The sequence below is a fragment of the Rhopilema esculentum genome, chromosome 14 (assembly GCF_057945365.1).
Source record: "Rhopilema esculentum isolate cy_ngs chromosome 14, ASM5794536v1, whole genome shotgun sequence".
Classification (NCBI taxonomy): domain Eukaryota; kingdom Metazoa; phylum Cnidaria; class Scyphozoa; order Rhizostomeae; family Rhizostomatidae; genus Rhopilema; species Rhopilema esculentum.
Window position 1 is genome coordinate 1,191,071 of NC_142828.1, and position 20,214 is coordinate 1,211,284.

Here is a 20,214-nt window from a genome sequence, read left to right on the forward strand (position 1 = left end):
TTTTAAACGATTGGAAAAAATGACTGCAAGAAATCTTCTGAAGCTTATTTAAAGCCAATCTAAAAGACATGGTCATAAAAATTTCTTTTGTCTCCTGTCTCTAATGTTTTTTCCCATTTCCACTCGTTTTTATAAAAAAACGAGTGTTTATATAGAAAAGTTATTGGCATTCTTGAGACTTTCCCTATACAATACACTACAAGGGCTATAGCCAATCAACTTTTTCGCTGATGTATGAAATTAAGCCTAAAGTGACCTTCTATGACGTGGTCGCTGCAAGGAGAAGAAAAGAAAGAGAGACAGTTGCAAACAAAACATCGAGTCTGTTAGGGGGGGGGGGGGGGGGTGTGACACACGTATGAATCCAATTCCATATCCAATCCTTTCCCATCCATACAAGAAAATTCGGGCTAGAAACAATAGTAAAAGGCAGGCCACGAATCGAGAATCCCCAGGGTAGCCACCCAAAATTTTTATATACGGGAGGTCCATCTGCAAAATTCCCCTAAAGTATCAAAAACAAATTTAAAAGACCTTAAATTACTAGCTAAAATGTATTGCTAAGATCCAAAAATTCAAAAATACAACATTTTGTTGTAGAGCACATAAGAGGCATCTAGTTATAGTAATTTAGACTGTTTCCTAAAATAATCAGTTAAAACACATCGGTTCTTTGTTTGTGTTTTTGGTATTGTTATGTGGTAGTTGGACCAATAAGTATCAGCAAGGTATATTTTTAAATAAAGTACCCAAAAGTATCAGATCATAAGTAAAATTATTACCAATAATTACTGGACGGACCCCCCTCCTGTATATAAAAAGTTAAAGTTACCCCCTTAGCGAGAAACACGCATTTATAATGAAAAAAAATCCTTAAAAAGCCACTTCTTTACATGGATTAGATATTTTCAAGATGGGCTTTTTCCATAAAACTTTTTCACCCATCTCCTCCTGGCATATTTCGTCCCCAGGCTACTGGCAAATTAACCACTTGCCAAAAATATCAAATCGTTAAAATTTTATTTTCAGCTAGATAAAGCAAATAGCCAAAATTCACATATCGCACCAAAGAGCGAATATCTCAGGCATTCAGTCCATTGAATGCAATGCCAGATTAAGTCCAATTTTTTCCTCATGCTACACTATAAGGGCTTGTTATTTGGCCTATTCAGCTTCAGGAAAATTCTCGTTTATTATTTCAGGAATGGGCCTAATGCTGCGGCACCAATAACACACACCTTAAACAGACTCTCGCTGACTAAGTCCATTTTGGTATGCAGTCGCCATTCGTACATAAGACAAGAAATCTGAAACCCGGAAAAGAAAATGTGAAATTTACAGCATGCAAATATTTTAGTGTATTGACGTGAGTGGGTAGAAAACAAACCCACACATTAATTCAAGGAGCTCGAGTGACCGATTTTATAAAAGGGCAGGATTCCACAAGGGGTTACATGGAACAGTTTCATATAATTTTAGCGAATGTATTGAAGTGATGTTATCCAAAAACAATAAGTGAAGAAAGGCATCCACAAATCACAAGCAGGTTTTGTTCAGTTGAAAGTTTAAAAGTCTGAAAGAGATTTCTATAAAAACTGTTACCACATATAGCAAATACGTTGCAAGCCATACATCAAATATACAAAGGGTTTGAAATCGTCTATAGAAAGGCATCCCTATTTATTGATCTGGATATAATCTTGACTGTCTGCGGCACTTTTTTATTGCTGTAGCTGGCTTTCAGAAGTCTGGCTTTGAACAAGAGAGCTTTTAAAGTTGCTGACACGAAGCCATTGGATGGGGGTATCATCATCATCATGACTATTGCAGGTGCTTCGTAATGGCTTCAATAAGGTCAGCTTTCTTTGACGACGCAGGTTTTATTTCTTTCGACTGGCAGAATTCTTTCAAAACTGGAACAGTCAATTTGTTTAACTGCAATGAAATTTAATTATTTATGTTTAGGGGCGTTGAAATTACCAAAAACTTACAGAAATTGGCACTTAGCTCATGAATGATGCACTGCTGTGAAGAAAGTGCTGCTGTGATGAATTTAACTATTCGAAGCACAGCTATCCGTAAACACATTTGCTTGCTGGAAACATTAGCAAATGTCTCTTAATCAAATTGAAATCAAATGATTTGCAGGTTAGCGGACATCCTGCATAGTTGCTTTTTATCTTCTTGTACTTCAAAACAGATGAAAGATCGAAAACCTGAAGAATTAATAGTCGATAATTGTGGAAAACTCATACAGGATGACGTCATCATCCCTCGTAAACACGAATCAAGTCAATTAATAATACATGATATCTTAAAAATTGATAGACGAAGGTGAAAATTACACAGAAACAAGAGATTTAAGAAATTCGCCAGAATTCAATTAATAAAGACCGTTTAAAGCAGCAAAACAACGAAGTTTCTAAGCATTCTGCTATTCCTTCAGTTATACAGCCTTACTAGTCCCAGTCCTTCCCCAGACGGCAACACCTTACGTCACCACTTCAGAAGCAAAATCTATCAACGTTTGTTAGGCAATTATTCCCAATTTATTGAAACACGATTTCTTAGGTGTTTCAAAACTACCTTTCATCAAATGGTCAGATTATTTCTCAAAGAAACCCATCTTGAAAACACTTGTTAAATAGAAAACATAAGGATTACGGAGACAAATTTGAAGACATAAACATAAGGAGACAAATTTGTCATCGATTCATACGAGTTCCAAGGATACCAACCTGATCAAGTTTGAAACTGCTAATGCAATAAAATATGTTAAAAAGGACAAACTTAAAATTTGAATTTTATCGTGCGTGTTTGGTAAAAGAGGTTTTTTTTACCGGTTTCGAGTGTAGACAAAAAGTCTCAAAAAAAGTCGCCCATAATTTCTTTCAAACAGGTTTCTCCTATCAAAATCTTGTGTCTTTGGCAATGACCAACTGGCAGTGACCAAGACATATTGTAGAAGGAAAATAGAATTAAACAATTAATTTGATGATCCTATTGTAAACAAACAGTTCTGGCGTCTAGCAAAATAACATATTGATTTGGAAAAGTCATATTCAAACGTTATTCGAGTAAACACAAGCTGGTTGAAGAACAGGTAAAATGACTTATATTTTTAATTTGTACTACTGCAGGCAAATGTTTAACGCTTTGTTTAGCAAACGAAATTTGTTCTAGGAGGATAAATGCAACCAGATTTAATTTAAACCTGACTTCTACCGAGTGTATATTTCAAGGGTTGTTTGGTGTATGTTATGTGCCAAGAGGAAAAGAAAATTCGAAATGGTGAAAAGTAGAGAAAAGGAGGAGGGTTAAAATTGTGAAAAAGAGAATAAATATCCTTATTCTTATCGGGTAAACGAGGAACTCCGAGGAAATTTAATTCAAACATTGCGAAAGCAGTTCGAATTGTCGTAAAAATCCAGAGATGATGCTATGTCGGCTTAGTCTATTTGTTTATTCACTCAATCCATTTGATCATTCGATGTAGGAAGTTAGTTTAAATGCTAACTTTGAAAGGGGAGACGAATGTGCCAGTGTTAAATGAGAAAGAATCTGGGGTCATCAACCTCTTCCAAATGAAACCGCTGTTGACATAATCATACTTACTTGATTTTTCTTGGCTTTCTCCTCGATTTCAGCATCACTCACTTCGACCTTTGCTACCTTAGCCGGTTTGGCTCCAGCCTGAAAAACAAAAGGCAGGAAGTGAAAACTATGGGGTTGCAGTCTAGAGTAAAACGAGTCAAAACAACCAGCACTGATTGAAACTTGAAGTCTCTTGCCTATATACAACTGCCCAATACCAGTGCTGCAAAACAACTTGTTTACACCATCTGATTGCTATTTTGATGATCTAACGCAGAACTTTCAACATTACTCCCATTAAAATTGCATACAGCAGTGATATTCACATCAAGATAACAAACGGTCGTGTCAATGTTTCAATTGCATATACACGCAGAAGCTTATTTCATGTACACCTTCGTTCTCTTTATGACATGTGTATTGGCCTTCGCTCAAGTACTTGAAATAGACGAAATAATTTTTCAAAAGAGTCTCTAACAAAAAATCATTTCAACAAAAGTTATCAATTCGTTTCGGTTTTCATCATAACCATCAGAAGGGTTATACTGTCCTCAGGCAATAACCCACAGCAAATTAACTGTGATCTAAACCATAATTGCTGTTCTCCCCTAAAACCTTTAAAGATCTGAGCTCAAATTCACAGACAACATCACAATATCTCTGAATCCAGTAAATCTACAAACTGGGGTTTCAAGGCCCTGTTCGTTCGGTTAAAATAAAATGCTTGCAAGATACCGTTGGATCATAACCTTCCGGAAACACCATATTCTTGAACTCATTGATGATCTTTCCAGCCCTCTTCTCCATAACCTCTACGTCAGGCACTGGAAAATAATTTGTAAAAATAAACCCAGATATCTGTAGGATCAAATACACTGCTAACGTCCGTTTCCAAAACGTCCCATAAAAAATCATACATGAATGCACGGCGTTGAAGCAATTTTATAAAGTTATAATGACGATAAAATCAAAGCATTGCTGATTTTCCTCAAGTTATTCAGATTGCTGTATTTAGATGATCAGAAATTGTGGACAATGTTAGCAAAAGTTTAGAACAATAAATACTGGTAAAATCTTGTTAAGTTTTTGCTACTTTAGTTGCACTTTAACAGTCCTTTGCTAACCTGACGATTAACTTTCTGGTGGCAAACGCCTACAGAAGACTATTGATAATCTAGGGAACATCTTTTGAACCTTTAAATGTACAGGACCCAAACACGACCTTTTGGTTCAGCAGGCATTTTTCTTTATTCTTAACACATATTGTTAATAGGCTGTTAACTTGTCAAGCTGAAAGAAGTTCGTGTATAAATATCGATAAAATGAAAAATAGCTGAAGGTAACAGATAGAGCTCATGACATTACAGTACTATAAACGAGAGTAAGGGTAGCACCCAGCGGGTGGATACTTGACCTATAAAGTGACGGGGGAATGCGAAAAACCTTCTAAAACCCTGACTTTGTCCCATAAAAATGTGAAAAGCATACCCCCGGGGGTAGCACTTCAATGGCGAATTAACCAGAGAACTGCTTTCCTTTCAGCGTTTTTATAATCGTTTTTATAATCTTGTAAAAATTTTCATGCGAGCAATATCAGTAAGAGCAAATCAAGAAGAAACAAGTGCAAATTAAAAAAGTGCTGGAACATACTTGTGGTATCATGGACAGGCTCAACATCATCTCGATCTAAAGCAATTGCTTCTAATGTTCTTAAAAAATGTTGAAGATCTAAAGGAAAAAGAATACAAAATTCTAAGCAAGAAAAGGAAGCTTACATTATCATAAAAAGAATCTGAAAATTACAGAACATATTCTCAAAATTAAGTTTATTTTCTCAAGCCCTGTTCTGCACTCAACCCTATCCTATTGTGGTGACTTCGATTGTTCACCTTGTGTGGAAAGTCCTCCCTCATAGCATTTCCGGTGTGCAACGTGATGGAAGCTCCGATGGCTCCCTTGCGCACATAGCTAATCGGGGAGGGGGGTGTACGAGTCACAGGCTTTGGGCTTCGATTTGAAAACATGACCGGGTAGCTTAGTTGATAGAGCAACGAATTCCATTGCTATTGATCGCGGAAGAGGGCGAAGGGGGCGAAGGGGGTCGCTTTCCAAATACAATGCTCTTTTATTCTAAAACAATGAGATAATGCGGCACCATTTTATCAAAACAATAGGCTTGCCCATCCCCCCAAATTGTCCGCCACTGCTATTTAAACTGGAGGGAACGAAACGGCCCAGATCTAACACTTAACAAAATATAGTAAAAGATGAAGTGTTGATACAGCTAGGTCAATAAAAATCAGCTGTGGCTAAAATCTGTTGTAAGGTTAATAAAAATGACACCATATGACAGACACTTTTTTTCCAAGGAAGGGGCTGCAAGTGCTCCTGAAGTTTAGCTGAATGTAAACTTTGTGGTTCAAACAATCGAGTATATGTAAGGTTTGGGTATTTTAATGAATGAAACCAACTTTCTACCTAAAGGGCAAATCGTTTTCAAGTAGAGACATGATAAAAACTATAAATTTTTCTGTAACTGAGCTTCAAGGGTGTGAAAGGAGACTCCTAACTTACGTGGGTTTTCAAAATTTTCACTGCTAAATTTGAACTTCAAGTTGTTGATCATTTCCTTCGCTTTGTCAATCTGTTCGTGTGTCGCTGCAAAATAAAGACAGTTCATAATCTCACAGTATCCACCTGAAGATTTGTTTTCTAGGGAAAAGCAAACTTGTAACCTTGATTTCGGTTTCATGTGAGAGGAAAACAGAGCAATCTTCATTATTATGAACGAAATTTGTCTGTGCTGCGAGGAAATCATTAAAAATTGGAGCAGTTTACTGACTAGCTAACGCTAACAAGGGTGGACATAGGCATTTTTGGGACAGCCTGTTTCACTGCTATTGCAGATGTAATTTTTTCCATTTTTCACGATATAATAAATCAGGTGTAATCTGACTGCAGGCAAATGTTGGCTAATTTTTAATCTTTTAATGCTGATTGTTTAAGAATCCTCTGTGATGATGAAAATGGTGACAGTGCCTCCATTAAGTCCATAGATAAAGCACCTGCCACTTGCTTGCAAAGGCTGCAAAAATACAGGTACAGATTAACGGTTGCGATATGAAACAGTATATTGGCTGCCCTTTCCTTGAGGGCACTGGAGTGCAACTGAACTGGCTTGGAGGATTGCAACTGGCAGCAAAGGAGGAAAAGTTGATTAGTTGGGACTTGGGGGCACAACAGAGGAATTCTGATAGGCTGTTAGTGAGATCCCCTTATCAGGAATCCCCAAAGAGAGGAATCCTCAAGGGGAGGAATCCTCAATTGGAGGAATCCTCAAAGGGCTGAATCCTCAACGGGAGGAATCCTCAGCTTTCTGTCTGATAAAACGCCGGGATAAGGCTAAAAAATTGGAAGTTAGCATAAAATTTAACAGAAGGCCAGTCAATAGACGATACCTTATTACGGAAGTGCTTTTGATAACTAGCTTTCTCTTGGGGCTCTTGAAGAATTTTATTTTTCATATTTAATTTGCATATTTTTTCGAAGTACACCTACACTACGCTCTCATTCGTAAATAATTGCTCTATATCAGTAACAGAGTCTAAATAGAAATAGCAGAACCTTCACATAACTGGCAGACCTCTTGGCACGAGGGGCAAATCACTCTATAAAAATTTCCTATTGTTTTATCACAAAATCCATGAAAATCATTTTCTTTTCTAGAAATCTCGTACGCTATTTGCAAAAGTGAACTGCCCCTCGGCTTGAGACAATATTTGCCCCGAGGGTCCTCTTTAACTTGATGTAACTTCACACGAATAATAGAAAATGAAAACCTTTGGGGGCCTCTTCGACATTGAGCTTGCGAATGTCGTCAACATATGGAAGGAATATCAAGTTGAATCCCGAGGGCTTTGACTGATAACCATGTTCATCGTACTCTTCTTTCTGTTGAGAAAATTCAGCAAGAATCAGCGTTTTCATCAAAACGTTTACAGATATAAAATATATTTGAAAATTGACGTTTGGCATGTAAAAATAAGGCGCGTTGGAACAAAGCAGCTTGAACAAAGCTTGAACAAAAATCTGTTTTATTTCCGAGACTATAAAAAACATGCATTATTTTGCAGATGGATTCATTGTCGATTCAAAAGTGTACCCCAAAAGCAAAAAGAGCAGGAGCAGTAAGTAGTGGAGTTGGTAAATAACAAATTGAAGATGAAGCTGCACGACAATTCGCAGGTCGAAGGCATAGTCTGTTTCTCGCTCCGTTCAACGATCTCCCAGCAACAGTTCTGAGAATTGCTCTAAAAACTACCAAATAAGGCTTCAAAAAGCGCAGCGAATATGACATGACTGATTTCATTTTAATTCACTTCATTTTACAATATTCAAAAAGGTTACGTTTCACAAATATAATATATTTTTCAAACCGACACGCAAGAACGAAAAATAAACAAAAATGAAAAAAACGACTAAAATGCTTAATTTACTTAGAAAGGAAAAAACGGAATTGAAACTACATCCTCGTCTGAACTTGTTCTTAAAGAGCTTTTGCGAATCTAAAAAGCCGATAATGGTTGAAGGCATACATACAAAACCGAAGGATCAAATTCCCGTAGAATATACATAGGAAATCTTTATTCCTTTCTGAGAGAAATGGCAATATTTGAAAAAATTTGAGAGAAAGACGAAAAGGAAAAGAATTATTAACAAGAAGCTTGGACAAACCTGTGGAGATAATGCAACAAGCCTCGGCACCCGGTGGTTTTGACCGATGTAAGAACAAATTGCAACAACATTCTTCGCCAGGCACCTTTTCAGCAGCGCGGTGAAAATCAATTTGCTACCAGATATAACCTGATAAAAATAAACTGACATTTGAATCCAGCGAATATAACTGAATCGATGAGGCTATAACAAATTTTTATATCTTCTTTACGCAGAAAAGAGACACTTATTTTGCTTCCTTCATCTCTTTTTCTTTCTTTACTATATAAGTACCTAGGGTGCATCTTAAAATGTCTTTGATTGGATTCTTTGAGTACCCTAAATGGCTAAAAAATTGTACACTGAAATGATGTATACTGCAGCTCATACCGTTTACTTAAGTTTCCATAGCAACAGTTGCCATGTCAACAAATTCCTCTATTCATCCAAGTCTACGTTACTTACTCTTTCATTTGGATGGTTGCTTATCTCCTTAAGTCGAGTGGATTTGAAACCATTTTTAAAGTTTAAGCCTGGTCCAGCATTTCCAGTCCATAAAATACACCCTGGTCACAGGACCAATCCAAAATATATTGTAAAACAAAATTTGATCATTGTCTAACGTAATGTAAAATTTCATGCGCATAGAATGAAATTTTACTGAAATAGAACCATTTGAACTCTACCATATGCATTTTTGTGCAAAGGGTATAAGACCACCTTAACTCTGGAGTTAACGAGATGGTAATTTTAACAAAGCTAAAATAAACCAAATATACCAATTGAATACAAATAAATGCAAAAATATAGTCTTCAATGTGAGCAATTCACGTGCCACAGGAGAAAATCTCACCTTCTCATCAGGGAAAATAAACTGACCAGGTTTGACATAGTAATAAGGTTTCATCAGATCTTTTGATTTGAATCCCAACAAATGAAGACCTGAAAGAAGGGCAGTCTGTTTTGAAGGTAGTAAGGCAATTCGAAGGGCTAGATAATGCGAGACGTGAGCCACGTCTTTGATTTTCGATCTTACAAGGCTTATGTCTACGTACTACAAGCAATACTTAACATAAACCACTGTAAAAGAAGGATTTTCGAACAGATTCAAGCCTGTTGGAACGTAGCCAAATATTTTTCCTTTTAGAGAGCATAAATATTCTTCGGGAGGCGGTTCACTCCAGTAAATTCGCACGTGTGAGCAAAAGGCGAAGGTAATATGAACAGGGAACATGTGTGAAGGGGCGGGGAGAGGAGGACAGGGGTTTTCGCCTGCCTAAGAGGGGGCTTCTGCAAGGAGGCTTCTGCAAGAGGGCCTCTGCATGGAGGGCATTCGAGATACTTACAACAACTGCTTGGAAACCTAGTCAAATAATAATATAATAATGATATTAAGTAGTTGATTTTTTAAAGCGACCCTATATTATACAATATTCTGCGGCGCATACAATTTTTACGTACAAATATATTAAGCTAAAACAACTCTTACAATTACAATTAAGACCTTTGAAAGTTAGATACTGTATTTGTCGATATAAATGATAAATTAAAAATCAAATGCTTCTTGAAAAAAAGCTAATTCCTACCTGGCTCTCCAAATGTTTTCATTTCCTCAACTTCATTTTTCTCAAAAAGGACCTGGCAAAAATTGCTAGTTAGAATGAAGATTAAAATGTTTTTGACATTCAATGCGATCAAAAGGCAACTGTAAATTACAAACACAGTCATAGATAATTAGACCTCAAATACTAAGTGAGAGGCATTCTCGCATATTTCACAATTACATAAATCAAGTTTCATGAAAATTACGTTTACCCGTTTGTCATAAAGTGCTCGATGCCATAAAAACAGAACTGTACATGCTTTTTGGTGTATAGAACAGGACAGTTCTGAGTTGGTCCTACGTCCTGTTCCATACAACAAATAGTGCAAATATAGTTGAAATACTAGATTCAAATTGAAATACTAGATTATGTAACCATTTAGAGTGCTAAAACAAAAACAAAAACTTAAAGAAGGTTTTAATTCCATACTTTTTCACCTCCAAATTTTCTGGCATACTTGATGTCGGTGGGCATAAGCTCCTGCCCAGTGTCCTGAAATGTAAAGACGCTATCTATTACATCATATCATATAATCGTTTCAACATGGAACATATTAATTCAATTGCACTTGACACACTTTTTCTCACCACACAAAGAACCTTTGTATTTTCCTTGGTTCCTTCCTTATCTATGTGCATTTCAGCTCGTTTCTTGTGATAGTGACATTACATTAACACCCTGACTACACAAAATTTATTTTCACGCATACTGTCATTTTTCATCAGCACTTGGTATCAGTCTGGCTTTTCCATCAACTTAAGGGGTTTTCCATCAAGTTAAGTATGCATGTATAAAATTTAGCTGAAGTTAGATTGCCATTCACTTTACGAAAATAAGGGCAGCTTTCGCTGTAATAAGAAAGTAACCCTTAACAAATAACTATGTTTAGCCACAGTCCCAGCACCCCAGGAAACTTTTGGCAACAAAAACATTGGCAAATACAGCAGAGAATCAATTAAGTGAAAATGTGAGCGAATGCTACGACACCATACATCATCAATGGAATGAGCGTTGTACATTATAATTTACAAGAGAGATAAAAGAACCTCCTCGAAACGCACCGCGCATATTCTTTTCGTAACCGTGGACAGTTCTTCGTTGCTTCTGCTGTCCACCTTCACGTAATTTGGCTTTCGCGCTTTCCTGGCGAGAGCGTACACTCCAACACCAAACTCGAGATCTTTCGATATCTTGAATGGCAGTCTTGATATGGCTCTCTTCTTGTACTCTTTTCCTTGCACTCTACAACATGAAAGGCTTACCTATCAAAGTAGCAAAAAATTGAAAAATATTTATGCATACAGAAAATTTTTTGCTCTCCCTCAATCGAAGTATAGTATTACCCTAAAAGAAAGCATTGCATTGATCTTTAGCGAATTTTAATTACGCATGTAAAAAGAAAAAAAGATCAGCAACCTTGCTAAAAGTTCGTCGAATTTTTCAGATGGATCAGCAAGAATTTCTAAATCCTCATCTTCGTCACAAAAAACGACATCCTGTAACAAGATTCTTTCAGGTAAAATTCACGACAAATTGATGTCAAAACCAGAAACAGAATAGACATTAAGAAGGAGTAGGTCAATGCAATATATTTAACAGACGATCATAACAGAATCAAAGAATTAAAACTCTTGTAGAATTTGCAAGCCCGGTGATAAAAACTATGAATGTTAAAATACAAAATACCAGATCTTCAATGAAAAATAACCAAAAGTTAATAAGATGCCAATTATTGGATACTCCTGTCCGATTGACATAGAATTTTTTTATCAACAAAACACAAGAAGCATACTAATCGTTACCTAGAATTACCTTATAAAACTTCTGAACATCAAACTTGGAATCAGGCTTTTGAATGTGCATCAAATCGATAAAAATTCCAAGGTCGCTGAGGTCCTTAAATGAGAGAAAGATTTGGTTTCAGTAGAATTTTAAAAAGTAAAGAAAGAGCATATTAAAAGTAAGGAATAAAATGAATCTAAATAATCAGCTAAAGATGTCAGAAATAAAAAATACTTAAAATATTAATTTAATTTGATGAGCACCAACCTTTGCTTTCTTCAATGCTCTTCTCTAGAGAAGAAAACATGAAAAATTTAAAAATGATGAAGAGTTAGAAGAGTGAGAGAATGATTTCAAATATGTCTAAGCAACAGGGTCCTAAAGCAGGGCATCAACATTTTTTTTCCTTCCTGCCACCGGACAAAAATAATGCATAAATTTCCTGCGAGAAGGTAAAGATAAAAAAAGAAAGGATCACATTCTTACAACCATAATGATGTGTCACCAGTCTTATGAAAGCATAAGCTACATTTATAAAATTTTAGGCAAGTTTACTATCACTTCAAAGTAATTTTTTTCACGAACGCCCAAATTGTTCTGGAATAGGGGCTTAGCTATAATAATTTACTCTCTAACTGGTGAATATCCACTCAGAATGTTAAAGTTTACTAGAATGCAGTTGGAAAAGTACAAGTGGAGATCAAATTGAGGCAGATGCTATCTTTAGGAAATGGAAGCAAGCATTAGAATAAACAACATTAACAGAATGAGCTTAAAAAGATTAATCATATGATGTCCCTGTATCCATGGAAGTTTTTAACAAACTATTTGATTAGATATAGGCCAGAATCCTGAGAAAAAATCAATTGCAAAAAGCATAAGAGAAAATTTGCTTTAATCAGCAAGAATCACTGTTGTGGGCAATGTACGGTTGGGGCCTTGCATGCATCATCAGCATAGCAAAAATGTGCAAAATTTTCAAGAATTTTGCAAATTATAATAAAGATCCTCAAGACAGATGAAAAATTGTAAACTTTCATCAAACAAGAATTTTTAAAAACATTCTCAAGGGTTCTTAGGTAGAAAAACCATTTTAACCTGTACAAGGCACATACATAAGATACATTTGTTTGATCTTCATGTTTTTTATGAACATTAAAGAAACAAAGCTGCTTGTTGGAAAAGAGCTTATTTTAAAAAAAACCTGCAGAGCTTTATTTATGAAAAATTTCTTGCGATCGTCCCGTCACATGGTCGGGTGGGTTTTCATGCACTGTCCTAAAGTATCGAATTAAAAACTCAGGTCGGATAATTAGGATCATGCAAAAACTCATATGAAGAAGATTCTAAAAGCTGCTGGATCTTGAAAACTCTATCTGAAACACTAAAGAGGAAGTATGAGAAAGAACCAATGGAAAATAATTTGATTGGCGTTGACGAGCAAGGTCCATTTTTATGATCCTCTCTTCTTATAAAATACTCATTTCTAACTATGCTTTTGCATGAATTACATGGATAATTGTATAAGATATTCGACTCCACCTGAAAGAGATTGCTCAAACAACACAAAACTTGTCGAAACAGAAACTCTAAAGAAAAATGAAAGCAAATCAACCAATAAATCATAAAAGCACAAACAATTCATTCTGTTTATTTGGAGTTTGGTGTTTTTGGAGTTTGCATACCCATGTGGCACATACCTTTAGATCCAAGTTTAGTTCATGAGGATCGTCTGTATTCGTGAATAGCAATACTCGTCGGTTAGCCATCTTCATCGTACTAAGACAAATCAAGTTTTTCAAATAAGACAATATTAGCACAACCTTTTGTATCCTTTAAAGTGGCGCCAATTTTTGAAGGAAAAGACGAATTCCGTAAAGAAGAAGTATAATCTTTGTGATTTTGAAAAAGTTTGAATTTATTTTTGAATAAAAATTCATCAATAAAAAGACCGCTTTCAACAAGATTAGCCAAAGGACAAAATTTGAAGCTAAGCAAACCGTTGTCAGGGATCTGTTGGTATAAAAACATTCATCAAAACTTGCAAAATCTTTAGGTTCCACATTGAGGTTTATAAATGTCTTTAAATCCTGGGGTATAAGTGTGTCCTGTGTAAGACCAAATCATACTTGAGGCTACTACAGAGTGCATCAAATCATCCAGACCCTTTGTTTCATTAGACGATGAAGATCATTAACTACAGGCACTGTATCTGGACTTTTCCGTAGTTTTCTGGTGTGTGAGGCATATGTGTGTATCTGTTTGTGTCTACTATTAGAAGAGGTTTTGTTAAATTGTGAGTGTAATACAAAGGGGAATCGCTGACGATATGTCCATTCCCGCTATTAATGACACTTAGTTAATTAGCCTTGTTGTGGTTTTATATATTTGGTTTCTACTGAACAAAAAACATAACACGTTTTATTTTTTCTTATATTGTACCATGATTCTTCTAAATTTTTCTCTGAAAAATCCAAAATCTCCAAAGGCAAACACAAATGTAACTTTCCATTAAGACGAAGCAACACTTACCAGCTGGCAAAAATATTGGAACACGCCCAAAGGACGTCAGACATCGAAAATTGCGGGCTGTGTCCTAGAGAATTCTCAAATTCACCTTGCTCAGTATCTGCAAATGAAAAAGGTACTTTGAGCGAGAAAAATATAACTGACAGTATCCTGAAAAAATCGCCAATGCAGCGACAAAAAAGACATCGTGATAGTAGTATTCCAACGTAAATCCATTTCTATTCTATTGACGTAAATCCATTTATATTCTATTGACGTAAATCCATTTATTGACATTCCAATTTTTGACAAAAATCCATGAAAATTACAGAAAGCCAAATAGTTTAGATACATTTTGACAGTATCCTGAAGTAAGCTGTCAGTAGCAGCCACAGGGCGATAAGTCAATTATAAGGAAACAATATTATGCACTTGAAAAGAGGGGTGCAAGATTAAAAAAAGGGATCCAATTTTACAAAATCAAGCGGTGGGCAACAATCCCGAGCTGCACCCCAAAAATCAACTAAGGCTTAACTGATTTTGTACCAATCTTTCGTCATACGGCCCCCAGTTTAAACCAAACGTTTTGAGATTCATGCAATAAAATTTTTCAATTTTCACTAATTATCCATCCCTCATCATCAAAAGACATTGTTTTTCATTTCAAAATTTTTAAATTTTTACTTTCCAATTTACCAGAACTTATACTGAGTGTTACACTTTTTGTTTTTTGAGAATGAGCATGGTATTCACAGGCCTTTCCAATTAAAGTCCAGTGATATTTCCGGTCAATAACCAATAAACTGTCATTGTGAGTCCTGATTGTTATAAGTTTTTTAAATGGCCAGTAATTCAAAGGGTCAAGCCATAGAGCTATCTGCTTTCGCAAGTATCGCAAGGACGAAGTTAGCGGATCAAAGACCGAAGATAGGAATGGGAAGACAATTGTGGTTTCGATTTGGTGTAAAGTTTGCTCAAAACACAAAAGCGTTATTTTATCAAATCCTCTTAGTAAAGGAAGTGCCAGGAAAGCAATTGAATCGTACGTCAATGGAACGAATTCTGATTCTTCCACTTCTTCTGACTCCGATTCTTCATCGGAATTTGAGCTAGACATTGACGAACTGCAACTATAATGTGTTTTTTTTCTTTTAATCCTTTATTATATTTCTAGATACAAAGTATTTACATGCAAAAACACGCCGTTTTCGCCTACTTTAACGTAAATATATTATTTGGTAGAACGCGCGCCTTAGCAAGGCGAGGCGCGCGTTTGAGCACGCGGCCGCTAAATTGCTCACGGAGAGGCCTGTATTCAGCCCTGTTTACGAAGTACTGGATAACTGCTTATAGTCGAGTTTGATCATTTTACCATACCACAATACTACTTGTGATAGGCTAACTGCCATAAAAACAAGAGCAAGTCACTAACACTGTCCAGCATTGAACTTGAAAGAGAAAACGATTGCCAAATACTACACCAAACAGTTCTTTAAATGGGCTTTAAAAATCAAATATTGGATCGTATGGCTAATGTATAGGATGTAAGGTGTATTTCTACTGGCATAACAGAGTGACCACCAGGTGCAGGAAGGCTCCTGGCTATCATGACAGCATTGCCACAGTTTAACCTGATACCCTTTCAAACATATAAACGATGTAATTCAACGATTATAACTTAGTTTTCATTTTACCTTCCATCAGTGCTTCAAGCTCCTTGATTCTTTCAGCATCAGGTGTATCCAGTCGCTAAAATTCAAACCACCAAAATTACGAATTAAAAAAAACAAAAACAAGGATTGCTTTACACGTTTATGTCAAAAGCAGAGAAGAATTTCAGTTGTACACTGTTTTACTGGACAAGCAATGCACCCACCTGGACAAGGTATATGTGTTTGAAATCATTGTCGTTCATTGTTTTCTCCTGTTGAAAACAATTTGATCGCATAAAGTGACCATAAAACTAAAACTATTACCAACATTCTGCCAATAAAGGGAAATGAATTGAGAAACATGGACGACAAGAGGTATTGACCCTATTTAACTACAGTGGGTAGTCAGGTTCCTTTTGTATTTGAACAATATATGCATGAATTTGTTGCTGACAAGAAACATAGGGGCTAGAAACTTAGAACTGCTAGTACTATTGAGGAGTACCAAACCGTATGTCATTGATTCCCAAAAATCTATCATACTGGTTTCTACAAATGCAACTGCACTGACAATTTGAAATTCTTGATAATAAGGCCGCTAAGGGACAGTCAAATAGAAGACACATCTATACATAAAGGCCGCTTCTTGGTATAAAGATTAAAATTCATATAGAGTTAATAGAATTACTAAAATCAACATTTTAACTCACAGTCCCAAAAAATACAACTGCCACAAGATCTCTATCACTGCTGATCGCCTTTCCCATGAGTGTGTTCCTTGCACACTAAAAAAAATATTTTCAGACATTAAATAAAGTTATTCAAAACACATCAAATACAACCTCCTTATTCTTAGCAAAGATTTCAGGCCTATCATAGGTCATACAAGACTCTTCTATAACTTTGCTTTCTACAAAACGTTCATGTTGCTTCTCAAATTGGTTTTAAAATATGGTAATTGTTACCCATTTTAAGTATGTTCTTCTCCAAAAGATTTCCACTTTCATATGAAAAAAGCTGCCCAGCGTAAACTTTTTTCTCAAAATTCATTGACTTTTTTTTGCAATGTTTTGAACTTCAGAGTGATGACAGAGATTCTCATAGGTAGAAATCATGTGTAGCCAGTGGTAGTACCCATCAGTGCATGACCACATCTTTAATCAGCTATTGCTCCCAGTAGCATGATTTATCACCAGCCACACACTTCTCAGTTAATTTTTCTTACAGTTCTTTGAAGCAAGTAGAATGACATGGAATGGAAATGTGGTTGAAAAAGCACAAGAATGATATCAGCTTGACGTCTTTGAAATTTGTTAAGGTTGGAACTTGCTCCTTTTTTGTATAAGTTACAACATTTTACTGCTAAAAAAAGACTTATTTTCTTATAATGTAATTGTTCTGAATTTTTTGCTTTATATGATATTAAGCTTTATTTTTCAAATGAGGTTTTATTTTTAAAATTTTCTTAACCAATGTCCTATCATTCGTCTTATCAAACCATATTCCTCAGTAATATACTTAGAAACTCATGACAAGACCTATTTCCTTCAAAAACCTTTCAGAGGAAGAAAGCCTTGATTCTCCTTTAAGAGACCATGCCTGCAAAATCAAAATGCTAATGACATATTTACCTTCAGGCACATATAGAATGGACTTTCCCCATCTTTGTTTTTCACGAACATTGGCCTTGTGGCATCAATAAGCATAATAACACCATCACGACCAGAGCTCCAATTAGCCTTGAAACAAAATTGATTTTTAGAATATTGAACAAAACAAAATTGATTTATGTATAACTAGGGTTGAATCACAAAATTCTAGGCAAAAAAATGAGAACTAAAATCTATGAAAAGAAAGGTGCCTTTCCAATAAGATGTGTGCAGCAATGTGAGAGGACAAAACGATAGGATAAGTGACAATTCCAATAGCTTGAAAAATATATTTCTAATAAACTGAACTGATCTGAACTGTCACATCTAGAAGGCAGACCAGGACATCATTGACAAGTGTAGCTTCTCAAGGTACCAAAACTACCTTTTAGTGCAAGGTAAAAAAACAAGAAACACTGAGCCTATTTTGAACCCTTCCTAAACAAAACCCTTACATCTAATAGATTAAGTATGGACTCAGTCTGGTGATATATTGCATGCCAATTAACGGTATTGATATGGATAAAGGACAGAAACAAAGGACCCATAACTTATATTGCAAATGTCCTTTTCAGGAGGAGTAAGTGCCCCTTTTCAGTTGAATATTTTTGGATGACTGATGACCAAGAATAAGTGCCCTTTCAGAGTTGTGACAAATCATCAGTTATTATTTTTCTGAGCCTGTATACTCTTAAATATTTTCTGTATTTAGCATATTCTTAAATCATTTTTGATCAGCACCTTGTATAAAAGAACAAAAGGCTTTTCTTTCCATAATTTTGAAACTTTGCCTTGAGCTCATATCAAGCTGTGCAGTTATTTATGAAAATCAGACCTGTTTTCAATTAGCAGTTTATAAAGCAAAAAATTGAAAAGCCTGTGAGAACAACTTTTGGTAAGCAAAAAATCATACCTTTTGCAAACTTTGCGCATTGCCATTATTTTTTAAACTTATTCTATGACATAAGCAATTTTGAGCCTCAATATTATCATAAAGCATTTTCTTACAAAATTTCTTTAGAAATTACATGCATGTTTGACCCTATTGCAGAATATGTTGGCATCTCCTCATCTTTCTTATAACTTGAGCAGTATGGAGATAAGAAAATGCCTCTATTTGAGTCGTAGACAACTCCATTGTTCAACACCATTGCTCATTGTTTGTCAACAAATATTTTATGTACCCTCCATGCTAGCATGTGATTTCTTATGATTTAATAGGTCTGGGCAGGCTGACTACTGCTCAGTGAAGCTGGAATCTGCTCTACATTGACTTGGCCCCCCATGTTAACAAGCAATGTCTGCATAACTGTCTGTTTCTGCTTAGTGCAACTTTGATCTGCTCATTACTGGCAAATTGCCACATTCCTGTCATGCAATTTCCATAGAAGTAAGAATTCAAAAACATTTCAATCAACACTCTCTGTGGTTAGTTTATGCTTGACTAATTGGGAAAAGTTTGACCTGCAGTGCAATCAACTCATCACATCATGGGAGGCTAAAAAGAAGTCTATCAATTTCTAAGGTTAAAAGAGATGGAATCAGCATTTAAAGGATCCTTGTTCTTATAAGTTTTATGAATAATACAACTACCGTTCAAGCAGTAATGGTGGTAGTCTTCATCCTCCACTGAGAGAACTGGATTATAGTTGCCAGGCTGCAAACTTTGTCTGGTGTCCACCAGATTATAACCATTACAAATGATTATAGGATTAGCCGTGCAAAAAATTATTTGTATCCAAATGTATCAATTTTTGACAAAAATAACTCGTGTATTTTTTACCTATTTTTTACATCCTTGGACATTGCATCTTGGCAATTAATACCTTTGGTTGCAAAAAGTTATGTATGTTTTAGTTGAGACAATGCAAAAATAAGTCTTTAAATTGCTTGCTGATACAGATAACAATATCAAAGTTTTCAGACTGACATAGTTGTATCTAATAGAACAAACAGTCTGCATCAAGACCTGATTTGTATGTGCCAGAATTGTAGCCGGCATAAGTTTTTTTAAAAACTGGCTGCTGTTACCCTAGGTTGATGAACTGATAAATATGAAACTAAGCAGTAATTTGAAAATTTCAAGTTATTAGAACAGTAAGTTAACATTAATTGAAGCAACATTAGTAGGCTGCTAGCAAAGGGGTAAAAATGAGAGACCTGCATTGTGTATTGAAACCTTCTTGTTTTGTGCTGTGTGTTCGTTTTAGTGAACAGGTTTAAAAAATTTGTGAGCCATGTATACTGCCACTTTTTTCTGGGTAAATTTTGGCTAGAATCTATGGCAAGCAGAAATCTTTGAATGCATACTGGGTTGGGTTAGTTAAGAGCTTCCACCCAGATTCGCCAGCTCTCTGTAATTCCAGGCATAGGAATCACGAGATGTGGCCACATCGAGAGGAAGGACCAGGACACTGCTCGATAAGCATAAGCCTCTCAGTGTCCTAAAAACTACCTTCGGATGCTAGGTAGAAATAAATACAAACACAGAGTTCTAACTTAGCGCCACAAATACCAAATTAAAAATAATTCATCCCTTACCCCATCATCTAGGTCTTCTTTGCCTTGTTCAAATTCGTCAAGGTCGTCCAGAAATCCCTTTGTATCTCCCCAGAATTCTGTTGTCATCTTGAAGAGTGAAGTTTGGGAATGTTGAAGAATACAGCATCAACAACAGTTCCCCCCTTCCCGCTTGAACAATTCTTGGGATCG

General features: G+C 35.8%; 1 protein-coding gene across 1 annotated transcript; it reads right to left on the bottom strand.

The window, feature by feature from the left end:
• Positions 1 to 1,598: 1,598 nt before the first annotated feature.
• LOC135696476 (DNA repair protein Ku70) lies at positions 1,599 to 20,203 on the bottom strand. Its single transcript, XM_065215873.2, has 21 exons — positions 20,044 to 20,203; positions 17,485 to 17,592; positions 16,564 to 16,638; positions 16,078 to 16,125; positions 15,896 to 15,950; positions 14,226 to 14,322; positions 13,394 to 13,472; positions 11,961 to 11,984; positions 11,724 to 11,807; positions 11,328 to 11,407; positions 10,973 to 11,153; positions 10,341 to 10,403; positions 9,894 to 9,945; positions 9,161 to 9,249; positions 8,329 to 8,457; positions 7,434 to 7,545; positions 6,169 to 6,252; positions 5,245 to 5,322; positions 4,330 to 4,418; positions 3,616 to 3,693; positions 1,599 to 1,935 (listed from the first exon to the last, which is right to left on the bottom strand). The coding sequence occupies exons 1-21, from the start codon at positions 20,128 to 20,130 to the stop codon at positions 1,822 to 1,824; spliced, it is 1,806 nt and encodes a 601-aa protein (XP_065071945.2). The 5' UTR covers positions 20,131 to 20,203; the 3' UTR covers positions 1,599 to 1,821.
• Between the last annotated feature and the right edge of the window lie 11 nt (positions 20,204 to 20,214).

Coding starts and splice junctions, on each gene's coding strand:
- LOC135696476 (XM_065215873.2), bottom strand. CDS start 20,130: ATGACAACAGAATTCTGGGGAGATACAAAGGGATTTCTGGACGACCTT. Junction 17,593..20,043: donor AAGAAGACCTAGATGATGGG/GTAAGGGATGAA, acceptor TTTTGTTTCAAG/GCTAATTGGAGCTCTGGTCG. Junction 15,951..16,077: donor AACACATATACCTTGTCCAG/GTGGGTGCATTG, acceptor TTTGAATTTTAG/CGACTGGATACACCTGATGC.